Genomic DNA, 19,196 nt, shown 5'->3' with positions numbered 1-19,196 from the left:
GTCTTTGAGATTTTTTTTTATTTCAAACAATGTATTCTGTGTTTATACACACTGATGAGAATAAGACCAAACTCACTTGGATTCAAGTCATAAGAACACCCATATATCTATGGTATCGCCTAAAACTACGGAAACCCCTGAGGAATCGAGTGTTTTAAAAATGCAACCAAAGACAGTCTGTACAATGTTTTTTAATTCCTGTAATGACCACAATAATTTGCTAATAGAGAAGTGGGCCAACATTTCATTTCATCTCGTATACATTTAAAGTGATTCACCAAACAGCAGCTTAAATGTTCATAACGCCCCATCCGACTCATGAATACAGCGAGTGACAGTTGTGAGAGAAAAAACATTTTTTTATGTTTGTTTTTGTTGTTTTTACCATAGTACCCGATTTAAAAAGCATAAGTTGATCCATGTAACATTATATCATAATACTTAAGAAAATAAGAAAAATCAACCAATCAGAATCCAGAATAAAATATCCTAACGGTCCTTTGGGTTCGTAGGATTTTCAAATAACAGCAATTCGCGTTAATACAGTTTATAACAAATCATCATCGTCAGTTTACGTTATTAACTGAAGCTACGTTTTTTTTTTTAAACTTTCTGGGCGTCACTCAAGCTCATGAAGTTTCACACGACCTGGACAGTATAATTTAGAGTGAGTACACTGTTGATCGAATATCTAACGTTAATTAAAATAAATATGTTAGGTTGTCGTACTGACAGATCTTACCAAGCTAACGTTAAATAATAACGTTAGCTAAAATATCAGTTGAGGTTAATTAAGCTAGCCCGAAGTACTCAATTTGGGTGATTTTTAAAAATATATTATTATTTAAAGATTTCTGATAGGAGACTACTCTCTCCATAGCAATACTGGAAATAGATAGAACACCCTTGTTAGCAAATGAGTTATCAACTAGCTGAGTTATCAACATGGATGCAACGTTATTTAACGTTCCATGGTTATCACACAGGAGACTTTGCGTTAGGTTAGCTAATTTAGATGAACGACAGATTATTTGATTTAACCAGCAGAGGGAGCCACCTCTTTCAAACAGGAAATGTCACTTTTAAAAATAACTCTAAAATCAACATGTCCTGACCATGGTGGTCCTGATACAGTTAAAACCAGCTGACAAATTGCTGACATTCATATTAAGCAGAAGTAGGTTAGTGTCTGATGGCAATCTAACCTGCTCTATCTAACAGTTCTTAGACTCAATAATTCAAGCCACAGAAAGTAGGAAGGGAGAAGTTTACAGCAGCTTGTGTACAGGCTATAATTTGAGTCTACAATCACAAACACGCCAGTGGGGCTAGAGGTTGTAATAAAATAAAAATAATAATTATAATGAATTAATAGTTAAATAAATATCTTGTAAAGCTTACAGTGGTTATGGTTTGAACAGCTTTTTTGTCTGTACATTCAGATATTGAAGAAATGTATTGTTTGATGTGGACAGTCAGCTCTGAAAAGTTTGGCTTTGTGAATTTGGATCTGTGAATATAAAATTTGGTCAAAATAGTGAGCAAATGAATCAAATAGAACTGTGAACAGAGATTCATATTCAGTGAGTCCAAACAATACATTTTTCCAAAGTAATAAATCATGACAATTTACTCCACAGTAGTTTATTATATGGGCAAGACCAAAACAAATATAATACCAGTGTTTCTCTGAGCTCCCCACAAAAGATACAACTTACATCAATGTCTTTCTTGAGTTTCTGCAAATAATCATTAGTTGGATAAAACCTGTGAAGCATTTTAAAGGATATCTCTTTGACTTTGTTAGTCAAAAAATCTTTGTGGTAATAGCCAAACTCTTTCCCAACAAATATCTCCAACAAATGTGGATCAATATGATAAGGCAGAGGGTGTGCCTATGACGTCTTGTATAAAAATAGAAAGCAAAAGTGTTTCACAAATTTCAGGAACTGGTTGAGTCATCATGTCTGAGTAATTGCTTTAATTTATTGCTTAAGCTATTAATTTACCATTATCCATGACCTCCTCCAGGTTTTATTACCTGCCATATGCTGACATGCATTTGCATTGTTTTACCTAACATTGTGTTACATCTCCACCATTTAGGTTCACACAAAAAGAATGTTGATCTCAAATCAGTAAGGAGAAATCAGCGTGAACACTATTAACAGTAGCCACACTCAGTGCCTGTCAGGATGAACCAAGTAAAGAAAGAAGACAAATATCAGTCACATGCTCCTCCGCCCTGCACACATAACCCAGGGTACCAGACCAGCCCCAACCAGCAGTGTAAGCATGTCTGAAAACACATTTATGACCACATGCCTTCAACCTGCACCACTAGTACAGATGAAACAACTTTTAGCGTTATGTTTTTGTGTTTTGTAACTCCTTGGGTAAATACCTGGGTCTTTAGCTTGCTAGATGTTGAAATGTGTTCATTCCACACTGCAGCTATATTATTTTGTAATGAAAAAAAAGAGAGAAAGAAAATAGAAAGAGAAACTTTTTATTTTTATCGATCCCCGAAGGGAAATTCAAATTGTTAAGACACTATAACACTATGTTGACAGGTACTGCTACATATCTTTTAACCACCACCCCTTTTGTTTGCCATGATGATATAGTTATTTCAAAGTTATTTGAATTTTTTATTATCTCTTCTTATTTATGCTTATGTATTTGAGAAAGTTGTATCTTAACAAGTGTTACATTATGGCATAATGTATAAAAAAAAGAATAAAAACTTTATCGGTGCCATAATTACCACAGTGTTATGTAAGTAAATAACCTGATCTGTTATTATTTACAAGGTCTTTTTTTTTTTTAATCATTTTACTCCTCTCAGGTGGGTATATTCAAAGAGGTCCCGTCAACTTCCTGCCTGAGGGGATACAGCAGCTGCCATCTATGACCATGACCAGCACACAAACACCACAGCATTCATCAAACACCTTTCATTACTATAGGGAGACGCTGAGCTGCCAGCAGCACTGTTGCATGCCCCCGCTCCCAGGTGACACCTGATTTCCAGATTTGTGTGTGTTATGGATATATGGTCCTCTGCATGGAGTGGAGCCTCTTCTTTTGTCTGTGTTGTTTTCTCTGCGTGCTCCAGTTTCTTCCCCACCAAAAGAGCAGTAGTCCGGCTGTATCTTACAGTTCATAAATTAATATATTAAGCAAATTATTATTATGTATAAAAATAGAAACTAGTAGTAGGAACTTTATTGTTGCCATAATCACAACCATGTCTTGTAATTAAAATGCCATATCTGTTATTATTTACTCAGTCTTTTTATCCTATCAGTCTTTTTTTTTGGTCTTTTTTTTCTCCATTAAGGTTCTGTCCAGTTCCAGCATGAGGGCCCACAGAATCTGACGTCTATGGCCACGACCAGCACACAAACACCACATCCTCCACCATGCACCGTTCCATACTGCAAGAAGAAGCTGGATGTCCCGAATATGCATAGTAATCCAGCATTGCCAGGTAACACCTCATTTGCAGACCTCTGTCACTAAATAGTCTGGATGGGGAGCAAACAAGTGTAGCAAATAAGACAAACAAAAACTGATACTTGGTCAGGCTCTCTCTGTGCATTGTTTAGCAGGTGCTGACCACCTCCCCTGCACTGAAGTTCACCTCCGCAAACATCAGACCAAATTATTAGACATTTATTAAATAAAATGAACCACCAGGAAAAAGACAAGCAAAACAACTAAACCAGTGGTTCTCAAACTTTTTCACGTCAAGGACCCCTAAACTGACACAAATTATACATCAGACCCCCATTTGATAAGATTTTTGCTTTTAGATGTTTTATTACAGAAAGTGTGTGAACCCCATGACCAAATTAGTCAAACATTCTGTCATTGTGTTACTTATGGATGGAATCATAGTGAAAATAAATTATTCCTCTTTTTGCTGGGGACGCCCTGGAACCCCTCAATGACCCCTTGGGGTCCCTGAATCTCACTTTGAGAAATACTGTATTAAATCACACAACAGAGGACATATGTTCGGGTATCAGATAGTAGCTAATCTGATCATGAAACTGCATCAGCACTGATTGGCCACATCATCTGTTCACTTTGCAGCTTACCATCTCCACTAACAAATATCCTGTTGTCTGATAGAGATGTCTGATAAATATTTCATAAAACATATTTGATAAGATATTTTATATTCCCATAAATATATTAATGCTACATGAAACATGTACTGTATGTATGACTTTTGTTGCAGACCAACAGCATACGGCAGTGAATAAAATCTAGTAAATAGTGTCAATATCTCACTAAAGAAGGTAGTCACTAAAACACTGTATAAATTCAAATGTAAACCAAATCACAGAGAGGAAAGAACCAAGTAAGATTTTTTACCACTACACCAAATGTTAAATCAACAGGTTCAGTTAGTCCTTCATTTAGCTGTGTAACACCTGCAGAGGGAGCCAGCTCCTTTAGTTTGGAGTGTGAGATGATTTCATTGAGGGATCATGTTTTGCAGTTACAGGGGTTACATGAGGAACCTGGTTTTATATTGTAGGTCTTATTTGGGTTCATGTATTCACACCAAGCTTTGACATCCAATTAGTCTTCCCTTTGCATATAATAGGACTTTTGTTCTGCCTTTTAAAAAGCAATCTTGCACAGTTGTACTTGACTTTTATCCAGATATACCATTTTGATTTATAGCAATGAAAACATACTGCGTGTTAACTAATGTTATGACTGGGATACACAAAATAGTTTTGAAGAAAGAATATATGTGTTTGTGAAGTCCAAATGATCTAAGTCTCTACTGACTGTCGAAGAAAATTCCTCTCCAAAGACAAACAGCAGAGCCCCTGACTCATAGCACTGTGTCAGGGAGAGAGCAAACCATACTGTTGACATCAGGAGGCCAATGATGTCATGGTGATGTCAATGCCTCTAATTGTAAATTGCACACATAGCCTCGCTGTTGGCTGTGGTAACATTTCAGTCAGAGAGAAGACTCTGAAGGGGACAGTCTCTCTTGGAAAACCTGGGAGTTAATACAATATGGCTGTAACTGGGGATGAGACAGAAACAGGTATGTTTACCATCGTCTCTTTTATTGCCAGATCTAAAAAATAGTGGTATTTTTTTTTTACATTGTTCTTCAGTTGTAATATTAATTTAGTCTCAATCATTCATTTATTATTAATGTCAACAATCAATATGGACAAATGCAGACTTACTTTGTCATAACTGAAATTGAAAAAAAAAAATCTTTGATAATTATAAGCTTTTGCTTTTCAGACATGACATGTTTGTTTACATTTTTCAGTGGATTTTTCCCAAACCACTATTAGAAAGCTCAATAATTCCCTAAAATAATATTACAAGCTGTCTTTTCTAAAATAAAATAGCAAAGGTCGAAATATTCTTTTCCCACAGTGAGTTGCAACAAGCTCACTCCGATAAAAAACATTTCTGCTCGTCTCCTCAGTCGTACTCCTTCTCTATTTCTCACTCTCTCTTTCTCGTCCTCCACTCCCGCTCCCTCTCTCTCCCTCTGTGAAATGCTTCAGTGCTCTGCCCACTCAAAGCACATAGCAGCAGTAGTTGACGTCACTGCTTTTCCTGGAACAGGCCCCCAGCAGCGACATGTAAATGCAAACCAGCGAATAAGATGCACACTGACGTCAGTCGCCGGCCACGCTGTGATTATATGCAGTGCCTTCTGCGAGATGATATGATAGAGGGGTAGTGAGTTCTTCTGGCATTGAGCAAACAATGAACAGAAGGAGAAGTAGATAAGAATGGCACCATCTTTCACTGGGTGTCTCTTTCTCTTTTAGTGTCACGCATCCATTTCGTAAGATTCTATCACAAGGATTATTCCATAGGAAGACTTTGATTTAGCTTGAACTTTGACCTTTCTTGTGTGGCAGAGATGAAAGAGGAGATAAACAAATGTGTGATACAGTCACTTATACTCGCTAAAGAAAATTGTATCTATTTATTATCACGAACTGTTATGACGTAAGTGGAGATTTACGCAATACTTATTTAGAAATTACCGAACTAAATTGGTTATGTTAGCATAATCAGATCCTCCCAACCAACTCATTCTAAACTACATGTTTACTTCTAACTCTGAAAAACATATTTCTCCAAGTATGAATAAATAAGCAAAATGAAGTGATACCTGCATTTACAAAGGATTGGCAGTTAAAGATGCCCGTCACACGTTTCAAGAGATATAAAACTACTCCGATGTGGTTTTTCCACAAAAAAATTGAATTACCAAGTTAAAATTCTTAAAATGACATCTACTCATTCTTTCTCATTGAAAAATCCAAAATCTAAGTGTGAATAGTGTGAATATCACACTTAAGTCATATACTGGACCACAAGTGGTTCCCAAACTAGTTGTGATGTCACAGATCATGCTCATTGTAGGTAAACAACCTAGACTCAGGTTTTAGCTGAGCACAGACTTTCAGCAGATGAGTGTGAAAACAGCCCTCTAGTGTCAGACTCTGCACAAACATCATTCTGCACGTTTGGGTGGAAGCAGACCTCAAGTTAAATATATTGCTTGGTATCCTAAAACTGTTGCTTTTGGTGGTTATGTTACAGCTTGTAATTTTACAGTGACTTATTGCGTAACTCTACACAGTTGTTTGCTTGATTGGATGGTGCAACTGATTTAGACATAAATAGTCTTTACAAGTAAAGTCATTTCTTAAGTTTTAATTGTCCAACCAAATTTAGCAAATAACTAGCTTGAAGCTAGCTAATGGTTACTAAGAACCTAGGAAAGACTTTACACACCAACTTAGTGATGGATACAACCAAGTCCTGTTGTCTGACGTGTTTTGTGCCTCTGCAGGCTCCACAGGTGACTTGACTGCCTGTCAGCTGCGTAACCCCGGCTCCAGCCTCCTGCAGGGTGTGATGGGGGCCAGCACTCATAGCTCACAGAAACTTACAGAGGACGCCGTTCAAAAGAGGGAGCTCCGCTTGATGAGGAACAGGTAGAGAGGAGCTTTCACACTCATCAGCCTGAACGTTACAACCCTGACGATCAATTGGCCACGTTAATATTATTGGACAAAATTAAATTATCACAGATATATCGGTATCAGTGTATGTCAACTGATCAGGTGATACTTAAAGGTCAAGTCACACCAGAAAGAAGAAGGGAAACATAAAAAAGGAAGTTCTTTACTTCATGTGTTCACGAAATATGGTTGTAGAGGCTTGGCGATGTGGTGATGACTCACAGGGCTACATTTCACAGTTTTAAATGCTGGTGTGACTGAAACACAAGAATAAATGTCAGTGCAGAAACACCGGAGATATGTTTGAAATAATTTAAGAACAGTGTCTCTGATACATAGTTAAATTTTCAACTGTAGAATATCCCACTCAATAGATATCTTGATCACAATTCTCTAAAAACTAATTTAAGGAATCCTTACAAAGTATGCCATATGTTTATATTATCAATATTGGTATTGGTCTAAAAATCCAGTATTAGTCTGGCTCTTCTGGACATATTCACTGTATACCCACTGAGGTTCTCTTTCTATCCCCTTCCTGCTGTGTTGACTGTATAATACAGTACCACACAGCAAGTGACAGTGGATGACAATAACTGCATGTAATAATAAGATCCACAAACCTATCATCATTCCACCGCATGATTCTCCTCCATTCAGGGTGTTAGCTGCTAATTCTTAGGTTGACTACTCATAATCTGCTCTGTAACGTGCATCATGTTTAGAGAGATGAGTGACTGTTTGGACTTGTGTTTTGAGAAGGTCAGTTGTGTGTGGACAAGTCTGGGTTGCTAGTGAACAAGCTTGGTTACTTTCTGGGTTTTTTTATACGATTTTTGCTTGCTGTCCATAGAAGGCTTTGAGCTTACAGTCTGTTCCCTGTAAACAACTGCTGGTTTTGACTCCCACTTTCTTATTTGCATTCTGCATGATTTTTACTACAATCAATGATCACGATTCTATTGCGTGAAGTCCTATCCCCAAAGTATCTAATGTCACAAACATGTTCATAATCATTCTGAATATGCTGCACCCTCATAAGAAATTGTGAGCTCTTTTTGTCTCTTGGTGTAAACTGATTCATGGCCAGAATGAGCTGTCTGTTGTATCTGGGAGAAAAGCCAAAATGTTAAGGCTTCTTTTTTCATGGTAACTGTTGTTGTTGCCTCCAGAGAAGCTGCCCGGGAGTGTCGACGAAAGAAGAAGGAATACGTCAAATGCCTGGAGAATCGCGTGGATGTGCTCGAGAATCAAAACAAGACTCTGATTGAGGAGCTTAAAGCGTTAAAAGACATCTATCGACACAAAACCGAGTGATTCCTCTGAGGAGAGGAGGGACTGGGATTATGCAGACTGTATTGGTCTGCTTCTGTGGGGTATCTTGAGGACTCTGGTTTTGCTTATACAGACATGCACACAAACACACGCACGCTCACACAAAACACTCCTTGTCCTTTCTGTTAAATGTGTTTACACTATGATGTCAATGTTTCTGGCTCAGAATTATCCATGCGCCACCACAGCGAAAACAAGAACCTTTTTCACCTCGGGGTTATTATCAGCGAAGACCTTATGTCCCTTTGCACAGGGCGGCTGAAGGAAGGAATATATGGACTACCTGCAGACTTCCAACACCTTACTAGAGACGGAGAATCAGATGTTGAAGGCTCATCTGAATACCTTGCCTCTCTATATGTCACTAACACCTTCACTGCACTGCATTTTACATTCCTTGATGCTCAGTTTTGTCTTTCGGCTCTATTAAAAAAAACTTTATAACTTGATAGTCTTTGTGATGGTCTATTTTTCTACAGAGTTTTTTCAGGGGAAAATATTGCCAGAAGCTAAATTTTCAAAGGGAATCGGAGCATCAGGGCCTCTATGTGATTTATTTTACTCCACCTAACAAAGGAATTAAACCCTACTGCATTTATTGCCCATCTTCTGAGAAATTTTTCTGCTTCTGTCCTGTGGCGTTCATATTTATTTGGCAGGAATACCCTGTGTTTATGTATGTTTTAAGTACCAGTGCTTGATTTGTGCAAAAAAGTCTTTGTCTTAATATGAACAAATGTATGTTTAGTTATCAAATACACACATTTGTGGACATTTTATTAACTTACACTCTTAGTAACTAGCTGTTTCATTTTAGTATGCATGGCTGAAATGAGAAGTTATTTATGTAACTTTTATTTTGAATGATAAATTGTATGTAGAAATCCTGTCTTTTGACGAGCCTCTCAGTTGGTGCTTTATTTCCTCTTGGCTGTTGTCTTGTTATGATTACACAATATTTATAGGTTGTGTACACATTTTCAATATTTATTTGCTTCAATAAAAGTAGTTTCTCAGTCTTTCTCTGTTGTTTTCACACACATCAAGTATAAGACCTAGATATAGTGTATGTTGTTCAGTGTTAAGCGGTGGCTGGAAAACCACTAAAAGACAGAATAACAGGACGCAGAAGTTCAGTTATGAGTGTTGATGAAACTCTTATCACCATGCTGAGTCTCAACTTTGGAATTCTGCTCAGGACACAGCGTACTGTCCTTTAAATGATGAGTCAACTTGATTGTGCCTCCGTTAATGCAAGGACGGCCACTTATAAAGCAAATTTCTCCTCTCTTACATCTTTTGTTGTAACAGCCACGCTGATATTATGCAGTGCACGCTGGAAGAAGGGGAAGTAAGATGAGTATTTAAACACATTTTCCATAAATCACATCCAAAGGAATGTGCATGTGCTTAAGGGGAAGGAAAGATTGGCCCTGTTTTCAGTGTTGCCATTCTTTGATTTAGTGGATCTCCTTAAATGAAACAATTACTTAAGAATGTGCTGCTTTAAAAGGAAAATTATGAAGCCTCCAACTTACAGTAGGACCAAAACAAATCCTGATTTGACAGGAAAGACTACCCAATAAAAAAGGGAAAGACTTTCTGGAGAGTCTTTGGAAGAGTGATTGATCGTAATGATTATGGGATTTTGTATTTCTTTTACATGGAACATTTCAAGTAAACATGTTCAAACATCATCAAGTCTACACTATTATTCTTTTGTGCAATGTCTTTGCTGCTTAGTGTTTGGTTGCAGTGATGATGGGTTTCCTGCTCTGTCACTCCCATGTGCAGTTTGTTAGGGAGACGGTATGGAAACAAAACAACTGAGGAAAGAATCCAATACCACAGAGACTTGTCCTGCACCTGGGCCTATTGTGAAACCTTATTCCTGTCCAGTCTGTAACAAAACACAGTCAACTTCCACCCTGATACAGACAAAACTACACTGTGGAATGCACCAGTAGGGAACAGGAAATACTGAAAGATTTCGGTTAAACTAAGTCATTGGCACCACAGACTACACTCAGCATTTAAATGTTGCAACACCACCGAAAGCAGATGAAATGATTTGTGCCAATAGACCATGGCTTTAAACCATGACAACATGTTTTGGTTTGCTGAATTTGAAACACTGTGTATGTTTGCAGATGTTTTAAAATATGAATCAGCATGTTCATGAGAAGTCCCCCTCCACTCATAAATTTGTTTTGCTTATTTTTACTTCAGTTGGATATTTGACAACATCCAAGTGCAGGAACATCTGTTTGATCAAAAAAAAAGTGTTTTATTTCAAACCAGAGACAGGCAGTGATGTTATACTGTACATCTTGGCTGTCTTTTTTCATTAAATGCAATGTGGCTGCAGTACCAGCAGGCTGCACTACAGCACCATGTCTGATTATGGAATACAGCATGTCAACCAGTGTAATAATACAAAAGGCATCTCTATCCTCTCACATCCTTTAGTCTCCAGCATCATCAGTGATAGTCTGAGGCATCAACATGTGCACATTGTCAAGGAAGCATCTCAAAGGATTAGGATATTCTTTAGGACTCCACTTTGTTTGCGTTGACCTTTACTAATCTGGCCTAATCCTGCAGTGAGATTAAGTATGAGCAGCCATTTTACTCTGTCACAAGCAATGCAAAGCCCTTATGGATTTGTCAGTCATCAGTCAAGATCAAATAATTAACTGGCACACAGAAGTATTGGTAATAGGGAGATGACAGATGTCCATCTTTAGATCCATAACAGGTCTTAAAGAGCAAGGATATACAGAAGTAGAGCTCATCCACCTGTTACAACAAGAACAATATATTCTATAGGCTATACTATATATTCTGAGTTTATTGATATTATACCAACTATATCGCCAAAATATTGGTGTCTATGACGGACTTCAGCAACCCACTTCAATCATTTGAGAGTATTCTATTCTATTCCATGTTTTTTTTCTTATTTAACTATATTCCCCAAGAGACAGTCACAATTGTTCATTTATTATACAGTTGTAGTCACCCACTTGAACCGGAACCTTTTTCATCACAGCCTAAGCGCTGTAGGTTTTTAAGACACATTTACGTGCTGCCATAAATGTAGTAATTCAGATGAAGCTACATGTACGAACGTTCTCTCACAATGTGGTAAAACAGGATACGACAAATGAACAGCAGGAATACCGAGTCAGCGACTGAAATTAAAAAGAACACTTTTTAAATGCTACGTCTCAATTTTGTGTAACTTGTTTTTATTTAGGCTAATAAAGGACAAACAAAGTCCAAGGTTATTACTACCAAAGCTTTTTAATAGGCTAAGTGTCCTTGTTTTCTTCTCTTATAATATAATCAATCTGCGTTTTGAACGCGTACACTTTAAGGATTTCGTGAAGGGAAAACGAATGCACCGCAAGAATTTATTTTAAAAAGTGACGAGTTATTTTTGAAACGTCGGAGTTTACGCGATGCACATGAAGGCAACACGGCAGCGGATGTAGCAGTAGCGGCAGCAGTCTACAGTACATCGGCAACCATGTAGCGCTGAGAGCAAAAAATATCTTTCCCTGACTAGCTAAAGTATCATGTCCTCAAATTCATTCATGTCGCCATAACGCAACAGTGTATCAAAATGTATTTGTGAAGATAACTGGACGCTCGGACGGGAATAACAAGGCGAGGGAGTCGACAGTGAAACGAAGCCTGTTATATACAGTATACAGAGGCACATATCTGCCCTCGCCTGAAGGCTTGGAAGGGGACGTTGGGCTACTCTTCTGATTTATTAACCTATCTAAGCGTTTTATCAGCCTTTTAAATGGCTCTGCATGACCAGTTAAGCCTATTTTAGACTAGGGGAAGGGCGTGTAACGCTAACGGATACCCGGGGCCAGTTTGTAGTTTTGCACCAGGTCTGTCTATCCGCGTTACCGCCCCGTTTTTTCACTCTCTTGTAGTAACATTGAGCGCCAAGAGAAGGCTAGAGATAAAGTGTTAGACGAGGAATATCGCAACAACCTGCTTACACCATGGGGAATACAACCTCTTGCTGCGTGTCGTCGAGCCCCAAACACCGGAGGAACAACCACTCCAGGCTGGAGCCCTATCGGCCAGAGCCGGAGCTGAGCCGGGAGGACACGGGCTGCAACCTCCAGCACATCAGCGACAGAGAAAATATAGACGGTAAGTTGCAGACTTAGCTTATTCCTCATGACCGACGCGTCTCAATGCGATTTAAACAATATTAAAACCAAACACATAGACTACCAATTTCCAAAATGTTTATTATTATGTTGTAAAGTAGCTGTGGACAGTGATGTATTGTCCTTTGAAGAGTTAAACTGGTATTAACAGATAATGAGAGCTTGCAACATCTGTGCAAAGGACCCACCCACCCGTTACAGCACTAACTACAGTACGTTTCTCTTTCATTGGATCTAGGTCACTGCTTCTCAAACTTTTTCACGTCAAGGACCCCTAGACTGGCACAAATTAGACCACAGACCCCCATCTGATATGATTTTTGCTTTTAGATGTTTTATTAAAGAAAGTGTATGAAACCCATGAACAAAATAGTCATACATTCTGTCATTGAGTTACTTATGGATTGAATTATAGTGAAAATAAATGATTCCCTTTTTTGTGGGGACCCCTTGGAACTCCCTCAAGAATCCATGGGAATCCCTGGACCCCACTTTGAGAGCCACTGATCTAGAGCATATTGGAAATCAGCCTTAAGATTGTAGTAGATTGTAATTGTCCAAACTGGGGTGTCAGGGTACCAGCAAAATGAGATATACTTTGATATTCCTGTCCGTTTGCATGTTTTGCTGCAGGTCTGCTCTGGGAAAGAACATGTTCTGATGGTCACACGTTTCTGTTATCTTCTATCCTTATTATTAAGAGCTTCCAGGTTGGTGCTGCATTGGATAAAACCTGGTGGTTTGGCAGTCTGTGGTCAGCTTTTTTTCCCCCTTGTTGTGCTCTTTTACTCAAAAAAAAGGGAATCCCTCTCTGACAGGCTTGGATGTTGTCTTTTTACTACAATGTCCAGAAGGCAGTTTGAATGAGTTTGCTAAGGGAGAAATGACTCAGTGTAGGATCTCAAGCTTGTGTCATCTCCACCATGTGTCTGCGTGTGAATGCGGGTGTGTGTGTAAGGTGATGACAGTGTATTGAAGGGTGAGTGTGAATTTGTGTTCCAGTGGGAGGTGTTGTGAGAATGATGGACAGTGTTTATGGCAGGGGAAGGGGATCCATTTAATTCCTCCGGAGAGCTGGATAGGAAATGACCAGCAACACGTTTCAACTTTCCATTAACACCAGCACAGTCACACTCGACTGTACATTTAAGGGAATGGCCTGTTGGGAGGTTTTAGCGAGTGTCCCAGCAGAATGAAGACTAGTTTAGTGAAAATGTTGTGGAGACAAAAGATGTTTTCATCCTGAACAAATACAACATTTTATCAGACATCACAGTACCTTGGGATTCTCTGGTGCACGATTTCTATCATTCATCCGGGTATAATGAGATTTTAAGTGTGTCTAATTATGTATCACTGATACAAAAAATTTGACGCCAGTAATTATTAAAGAAATGGGGAGGAGGGAGACAAGGAGGGAATACAACACAGGAAAACATCACAGCATGCCAATGCAATAAGGAAATTACCTGCAATGCTGGAGAAAATATGCAGCTATTAGCAACCAGCTCTAAACTCCACGCAGGTCATAGCATTAGCACCCAACTTGGCATCACAGCCTCTCAGACTGGAGTCTTACTGATGGCTTTTGTCATGCAGTGCAGAGCATATTGAGTACAAATAGCACAAACAACCCTTTACAGGATGGTATGATGTCAGCCAAAAACAGGTCAAAATGCCACTTGGATGTCTATCTCACTTTCTCTGGCATGACAGGTTTCTTCCCAAAGCTATATTGCTCAGTTGTAATGATGTGCTGCAAAAAGGGCCAGTCAACCTCACTGTACTCCTCTCTGTGAGGATTGGGCTCCCTGGAGTGAGTAATCAGGAAAGCCTCAGGCCTCTGAACTGTGCCTTCTTGTACAACTTTATTATTATCATGGAATGGGTGGGCTCACCAGTATGGTTTTTGAAGACCAATCATATATTGTCACTGTATTTTTGGACTGAAGCTGCTGAAAGGTAGATATTTTGTGCTAATATCCATCCATCCATCCATTCATTTTCTGTTACTGGGGCGCTGTAGTAGCAGGCTTTGCAAACTATCTCGCACATCCCTCTTCCTAGGCATTCCAAGACAGGATGGGATATATGATCCCTCCAGCATGTTTGGGTCTGTCCCGGGATATCCTCCCAGTTGGACGTGCCTGGAATACCTCCACAGGGAGGCGTCAAGGGGGCATCCTAATCAGATGTTTGAACCGGCTTTTTCGGGTGAACCAGACACACCACAAAGGAAATTCAGTTTGGTCGCGCTTGTGCCAGGAACATGATTCTTTTGATAATCACCCACAGTTGGAACAATTAGTACATCATTTTGAACTCTTTCATGCCTGAAAAAAAAAATCCAAAATTAGTATGAATGAAGCCATGAGACAGGATTTACTTCAGATCATCATGAGATACTAAAAGTCTCATCATGACCCCTTGTTAAAGGATTTGTAGATGGGTGAGAAGTTGCTTTTATGACAGGTCCTATTGCAGTTTTTAGTTTGCCTCTCCTGGAGCTTGCAAAATAATATCACCTCAGTTATATTGGGAATGAACATTCACTGACTCACTGATATCGAGTGTTTACTGAAAGACCAATATCAGCCTGAGTTACTGGCTAATATACACTCACCAGCCACTTTATTAGAGACACCTTTGCAATCTAATGCAACCCAATACAACAGCTTTCCCATAAAGTCTACTTTTACAAAGCTTATACATTATCAGTCTTTGTTTACATTGTCAGAAAGGTGATAATTTTACTTTATGTTTATTATTGAGGTTGTGTATATGTAACCTTATAGTCAGTGTAACTTTTTGTCCACACAGGAGGTCAGTCTCAAGTATAATTCTTCTGTCATCAACTTGCTCAAAATCTTGGAGTTGTGCATTTTAGGATAAATGTGATCATTAAAGGAAAGTAAAAGCAAGAGCTGGTTTTTAGTGTTTGTCCTAAGCTAAGTTTAAGCATGTCTGTAAGTAATGACCCTTTGACCCTGTCACTGGACCTCTAATTGCATTCCATAGCCAACTTGGTCCAGGTCAATGAGTACATGGGAAAGTCACATATAAGTCACCATGCCTGAGACTTACTATAGTAAAGATCTGGTGTAATCTTGAACACTCTGTGAACAGTAAATATGGAAATCATGTGGTGCAAGGAGATTGGATGTCTGTGCTATGAACGACTGAGGAAATAGACGCTCAAGTGTTTATCTTGCCTGATTGGCTCTTATAGAGTAGGGCAGTATGATGGTTATCTAGCTCTTGTGGTTTCTCGGTTTTATTTGATTTGGCTTTACCAGAACAAATAATACGTTTTTTTTTATTGTGTGTTGTTTTGTGACTCTGCACTAATGTGTGTGTGTTTATGTGTGTGACCTTGAGAGCATTGAGTGTGTGATTACCAAAAAAAACAAAATCTACCATGAGAACTGTCGACAGTGGTGACCACACACACCACACACACACTATTAAATGTGCACAAACAAAACACACACAGTGGTCATTGAACAGCCTCCTTATAAATATGAGAGGCCAGGGCTTTCAAATGGCCCCTTGCATAAATCAGCAATGTAATCTGATTTTCCCGAGCAATTGCTCCCTCTCTAGACATTCCCATGTGTGTTCTCATCTTAACTCATACACCCGTCAGAGATAAAGAGGCTCATGCCTCTCCCAACAGCTTATTTATCTCTATTTATGCCTATTTGTGTTCAGTCCGTCATGCTACATAGATTTTACTTCACAGCATGTACATCTACTTGTAAGTACATGCCAATACCATGGGACGGGTCTTTCAGGGTCAAGTCCATCACTTGTCTTTGACTGGAATATAAAGATTATGCAGGCCTAAAGGGTAGTTAAGTTTTATGACTGTTATCAACACAAAGGTTAAGTAATTGATTCCCGAGGGGGGAGGAAATCACTTGTGAAATACTCCTGCTCTCCGGCTAGTGTTGTTCGACTGGTGTCTCAGTGTGGTCACTGAGCAGATTCCACAGTTAAGATGCTTTCTAGTCTGAATTTGATATAAAAAATGCATGGAAACTTAGATACAAGTGTTTTCTAAAGTCTATAAAAGGCGGCTCTTTGGATATTGGATGTTGGCAGCCGGCAGCAGTGATGTGGGTATAAAGGTTTCATCAGCATGGCTTCACACAGCATCAAATACCTTTTTATAGTTTTATTAAAACAACCACAATCTAACAATAATGAATAGTCTCATATTTTGTAATTTAAATGGGGAAAAAAGCAAAACAATCTCTCCTTTTCTTGATCCCACGCATATTTTCAACTGAGCGATGTGCTATATTTATATATTTGGTAGACAATCTCTGAAACAGATGTATTAGAAGCAGCCCTTTTCTTATCTTCTCTTGAGAGAAATAAGCTGTCTGAAAAGACTTGCTGAGATGGAGATTTTATGTCCTTTGCACCATACAGAAGATGAAGGCTTGCCCTGGAAGATGAGGAGGAGAGGATGATGGAGGGCATGATGCTCAGGGATTAAGATTAAAGATTGTCATATATGTAACTCTAGCTCAACACTTCTAGGTTCACCGTCATTGCAGCGTTCAAAGGAGAAAGGGACATTCTTTGCTATTCCCAGACCTTCCAAACAAATAGCTGAGCTATTTTTAGCCTAATTTGATCAGGGAGCATTGTATTGTGGTATTGCGGCACAGCAGCTCTAAGTAAAGGAGTAAACTAAAGTAAACCGAGGCCGCTCATGATGTGAATGGCTCAGAAATAAGAGAGAATGGAGAGGATGAAACAGATGGATCTCTCACCCTGTTTGGGTTTTACTTAACATAGACATCTGTAAATGAGCAATGGCTCCAGGCCCAGCATTTGTCTCTGTCTCATCGGTGTTAAAGTTAGTTATTTCTGGAGCACACACGCACACATATTGATGAGTCTTGCTTGCAGGCTAATTGAAATCTGGACATGGATTATTCATGCTTGGTTGATGAGCCTGGGGAGTCTCCACAGTATGAATTCCAGACGAGTTGACCTAGATGTACGGTATATGATACTATTTTGTTTTGATTGTTGGCGAAGTGAAAAATGCTTCTGATTGTGTCTTGAGTTTCGTACACATTTCGATTTAGATTTAGCTGACAGTGTTCTCCAACACGCCTCATAGTCACTGCAACATCAGCATGATTTCAAATCTGTTACTTACAATAATTACAAACATCTATTATTAAACAGTCATATGTTTTATGCATGTTGTATGCATGTGAAAGCCATAACTGCTAAATAGTGTTTCTTCCTCCAAATAAAACATGTAAAATACACAAATTGTGTAAAAAAGTTTGAGAATAAATTAGATGTAAATGTATCTTGTTTACCTTCATTATGACTGTTGTAATATATTTCTCTTTTACGTATCATCTCTTATGCTCAAACAAAATCAAATTAGTCAAATAAACGGTGAATGGGTCAGTTTTACTTTATTCGGGGGACCCTTCAAATGTCAGATCAGTCTAAAAAAAAGGGGTTTTTGCCCACGCGGTGTAACCAGTGCAAAAGACATTAAAAATAACTTGTACAACCACGATATTAATCAAATCAGCTGTCTCCTTCGTTATGGCTTCAACTTTCATCCTTTCATGGATGAATAAATGAATACCCAGTAAAACACTAAAGCATGTGAGCAAGTAGGATTTCAAACAAGAGTTTGTTTCAGTAAAATATGCAGCTGTTATGTAATAAATGATCATCATGCTCAAGATGGTCATTAATGAAGACGTCAACCACAAGATAAGTTTTCAGATCAATCTCTGATGCAACCTTTGAGAGAACAGGCAACACTCTTCTTTCTTCGTATCATTAAACTTTTCAACCTGCTGCTGTTTTCCAGCAGTGATACAGCTCCATCTTCCGCACCAGGTGCCACATTTGGCTCATTTATGTGGCCCTTTTTGTAAATGTCCCATCATGTCTGAATAAAGCTGTAAAAAATGCCATCCACGTGTCAAATAATGGCCGTAAAAACTGACTGAAGCGAGGCCAGTCAGAGGGCCAATAAATGTTCCTCTACACTGCTGAGAGCATGATCTATTGCTGCCACAGACTGTCTGCTGGGATTTCCTGTCCTCCCATTGCAGTTAACTTTATCAGCAGTTAGTGCATTTACACTGCGTTCATTAGATTATCTTATCTGTGCAGGTGTATGAAACTTTGTTTATCCAGGGATAATGGGTAAAATACAGATGGAATGCTTTGCTTCACAGCCAGGTCTCTCTTCATACTTTAGAATGTGTTGCTTTGTCCATCTATCAGTTTGGACACCTGTAGTTGTAGTGCCTGTCTGTTATTTCCCACACTGTATTGTATTTGTGTTTATGGCTGTCTCCGCACTGACAGCCATGTCTAATAGGAGACAAACTGTAAGCCTGCTCTTGTCTGCAAACCCATTATGCATGAGAAATGCATCAAATAGCAGAAGCGGGTATGGTTGTTTGTGAGATTCTAAATCATATCAGGTTAAGCGACTCACAACCGTTGCCTCTTCAAAAACAATTCATCTACTTTACCACTTCTCGTTTTCACTCACAAAAGCCAGCAATTTCCCAGAAGGAATAACAAATCATTTCAGAGGGAGCGGCTTCCATTGTAAAAA

General features: G+C 38.8%; 2 protein-coding genes across 7 annotated transcripts in view; both read left to right on the top strand.

Annotated features, from left to right (window-relative positions):
- Window positions 1-153: 153 nt before the first annotated feature.
- Window positions 154-9,396, top strand: LOC122972548 (cAMP-responsive element modulator-like). Of its 3 annotated transcripts, XM_044339730.1 has the most exons (6): window positions 154-667; window positions 2,107-2,289; window positions 2,849-3,016; window positions 3,344-3,493; window positions 6,869-7,013; window positions 8,213-9,396. In XM_044339730.1, exons 2-6 carry the CDS (start codon window positions 2,196-2,198, stop codon window positions 8,355-8,357), a joined length of 702 nt encoding a protein of 233 aa, XP_044195665.1. In that variant the 5' UTR covers window positions 154-667; window positions 2,107-2,195; the 3' UTR covers window positions 8,358-9,396. The 3 variants fall into 3 exon arrangements, with proteins under 3 accessions (XP_044195665.1, XP_044195666.1, XP_044195667.1); XM_044339731.1 differs by lacking the exon at window positions 2,107-2,289; XM_044339732.1 differs by lacking the exons at window positions 154-667; window positions 2,107-2,289; window positions 2,849-3,016; window positions 3,344-3,493 and adding an exon at window positions 4,968-5,080.
- Window positions 9,397-11,866: 2,470 nt separating this feature from the next.
- The window catches only part of ccny (cyclin Y), a 41,033-nt gene continuing 33,703 nt past the window's right edge, over window positions 11,867-19,196 (top strand). For all 4 annotated transcript variants that reach the window (XM_044339515.1, XM_044339513.1, XM_044339514.1 and 1 more), the window contains exon 1: window positions 11,867-12,554. In XM_044339515.1, the coding sequence (XP_044195450.1) occupies window positions 12,401-12,554 (154 nt within the window). In that variant the 5' untranslated portion in view covers window positions 11,867-12,400. The remainder of the gene's footprint in view (window positions 12,555-19,196) is intronic.

The sequence above is a fragment of the Thunnus albacares genome, chromosome 21, assembly GCF_914725855.1.
Source record: "Thunnus albacares chromosome 21, fThuAlb1.1, whole genome shotgun sequence".
In the NCBI taxonomy this organism is placed as follows: Eukaryota; Metazoa; Chordata; class Actinopteri; order Scombriformes; family Scombridae; genus Thunnus; species Thunnus albacares.
The sequence above is the reverse complement of the archived record's forward strand: the minus strand, read 5'-3'. Positions and strand labels throughout refer to the sequence as shown.